This window comes from Aureococcus anophagefferens, assembly GCF_000186865.1.
Source record: "Aureococcus anophagefferens unplaced genomic scaffold AURANscaffold_4, whole genome shotgun sequence".
Lineage (NCBI taxonomy): Eukaryota > Pelagophyceae > Pelagomonadales > Pelagomonadaceae > Aureococcus > Aureococcus anophagefferens.
Window position 1 is genome coordinate 775,242 of NW_008705564.1, and position 1,965 is coordinate 777,206.

A 1,965-nucleotide genomic window follows, 5' to 3' on the forward strand; every position below is an offset into this window, starting at 1 on the left:
CGGCGGCGTCGAAGCGGCGCAGGGCCTCGCGCGCCGCGGCGGCGGCCTCGGCGTCGCCGCCGGCGCCGCCGCGCGCCGCGAGGCGCCGCCGCCGCATGACGTCCGCGGCGCGGCCCGACGGCGCGGCGGCGGCGCCGTCGCGCGCGAGGGCCGCGGCGACGGCGTAGACCGACGGCCGCCGCGCGTCCGGGGCCTCCGGCGCGGCGCCCCGCGGCGCCGCGAGGCTCCGGGCGTAGCGCTGGGCCGGCCGGGCCGGAGGCGCGCGCGCGGCGCCGCCGAGGTAGCCACGCGCGAGCTCGAGGAAGTCGACGGGCGCGGCGGACGCCGCCCAGGGCCGCGGCGCGTCCTCCTCGGGTACCGGCGCCCACGCGCGCCGCGCGTCCCGCGCCGCGCCGCGGGCGACGCGCGCGCGCCGCCGCGACGTCGCGCGCGCGCCCGTCGTCCGCGGCCGCGGCGCCGCCCGGTCGCCGTCCCCGCGCGTCGTCTCCCGGGCGGCCGCCGCCGCGACGCGGTCCGCGTGGCGGCCGTGGCGCGCCGCGCGCGACGCCGCGGATCGTTCGGCGGCGCAGTTTCCGCAGAACCAGTCGCCCTCGGGGACCTCGAAGAGGCCCGCGCAGCCCACGTGCGCGAAGCCCGCGCAGCCCGGGCCGCCGCCGTCGCAGATGAGGAGCTCGCCGCCGCCGCGGCACACGGCACAAAAATCCTCCTCCTCCTCTTCTTCCTCGTCCTCGTCCTGGGTTTTAACGCGGCTCACGCGGCCGTCGCCGTGGCGCACGGCGCCGAAGGGCGCCTTGCAGAGCGGGCAGAGCGCGCAGCGCGCCGCCCACTCCAACAAGCAGTCCGCGTGGAAGAAGTGGCCGTCGCAGCCCTCGGGCCGGCCCCGCTCGCCGTCGTCGTCGAGCTCGTCGAGGCAGATGCCGCAGACGTCGCCCTCGTCGTCGGCCGCCGGCACCGGCGCGGGCGCGGCCGGTGGTGCTGCGGGAGCGGAGGCCTCCATAAGCTGGCCAGCTCCGCAGGTCTTTCAGGTTGTTGTTGAGCTGCTCTTTCAGGTAAACTTAAAAACTTGGGCAGCCTCTCCGCGCTGCGGCAGCCGCAGCCAGTCGCACCCAGCCAGCCTATCGCGCCGCCAGCCGCAGGCAGCCAGCCCATCGCGCCGCCAGCCGCGCAGCCAGCCCATCCGCGCCGCCGGCCGCACGCAGCCAGCCGCCATGGAGTACCTCATGAGCTCCATGGGGTCGGAGTCGCTGGAGACCGAGTGCGACAAGGCCATCGAGATCCTCAAAATGATGGTGGAGACGGACACGGGCTGCGGGCCCAAACCCGAGGTCCTCAAGAACGCCGTCGGCTTCGCCTTTTTGCGCATCACGAAGACGGGCCTCTTCGTCACGGGAAGCTACGGCACCGGCCTGGTGGTCATCAAGCTCAAGGACGGCAAGCCGTCGAACGCGGCCGACGCGGCGTGGACGAAGCCGAGCGCGATCTCGACGAAAAGCGTGGGTTCGGGCCTGCAGGCCGGCGCGCAGGTCTTGGAGACTTTGATCGTCATCAACACGGAGGACGCCGTCGAGGCCTTCACGGGCGGGTCGCTCATGCTCGGCACGGCGCTGGAGCTCGCCGCGGGGCCCGTGGGCACGGGCGGCGAGATTCCGGGCATGACCGGCGAGGGTCTCGTCGACGTCGTCCCCTGCTACTCCTACGCGCTGTCGTCGGGCTTGTTCGCGGGGCTCAGCTTGGAGGGCGTCGTGCTCAACGAGCTCTCCGCCGTGAACGCGAAATTCTACGGTTCCGCGGTGGACGCGCGGAACATTCTCGACGGGACCGCGGACCTCGCGCCCTCGGCCGCCGTCGACAAGCTACACGCTGCTCTCGCGGGGCTGGGGGCGCTCTGGGACAAATAAGGCGGGGTCCCGAGGAACGCTCGGGCATCGAACAAAGGACTCGCCGCGGTCGCCGCGCGCGCCCCCG

General features: G+C 75.0%; 1 protein-coding gene across 1 annotated transcript in view; it reads right to left on the reverse strand.

Moving 5' to 3' along the window:
- Positions 1–997, reverse strand: part of AURANDRAFT_62055 (hypothetical protein) — a gene marked incomplete at both ends in the record, with an annotated part of 1,288 nt that extends 291 nt beyond the window's left edge. Inside the window, one exon of the mRNA XM_009036418.1 lies at positions 101–997. Coding sequence (XP_009034666.1) covers positions 101–997 — 897 coding nt within the window. The remainder of the gene's footprint in view (positions 1–100) is intronic.
- Between the last annotated feature and the right edge of the window lie 968 nt (positions 998–1,965).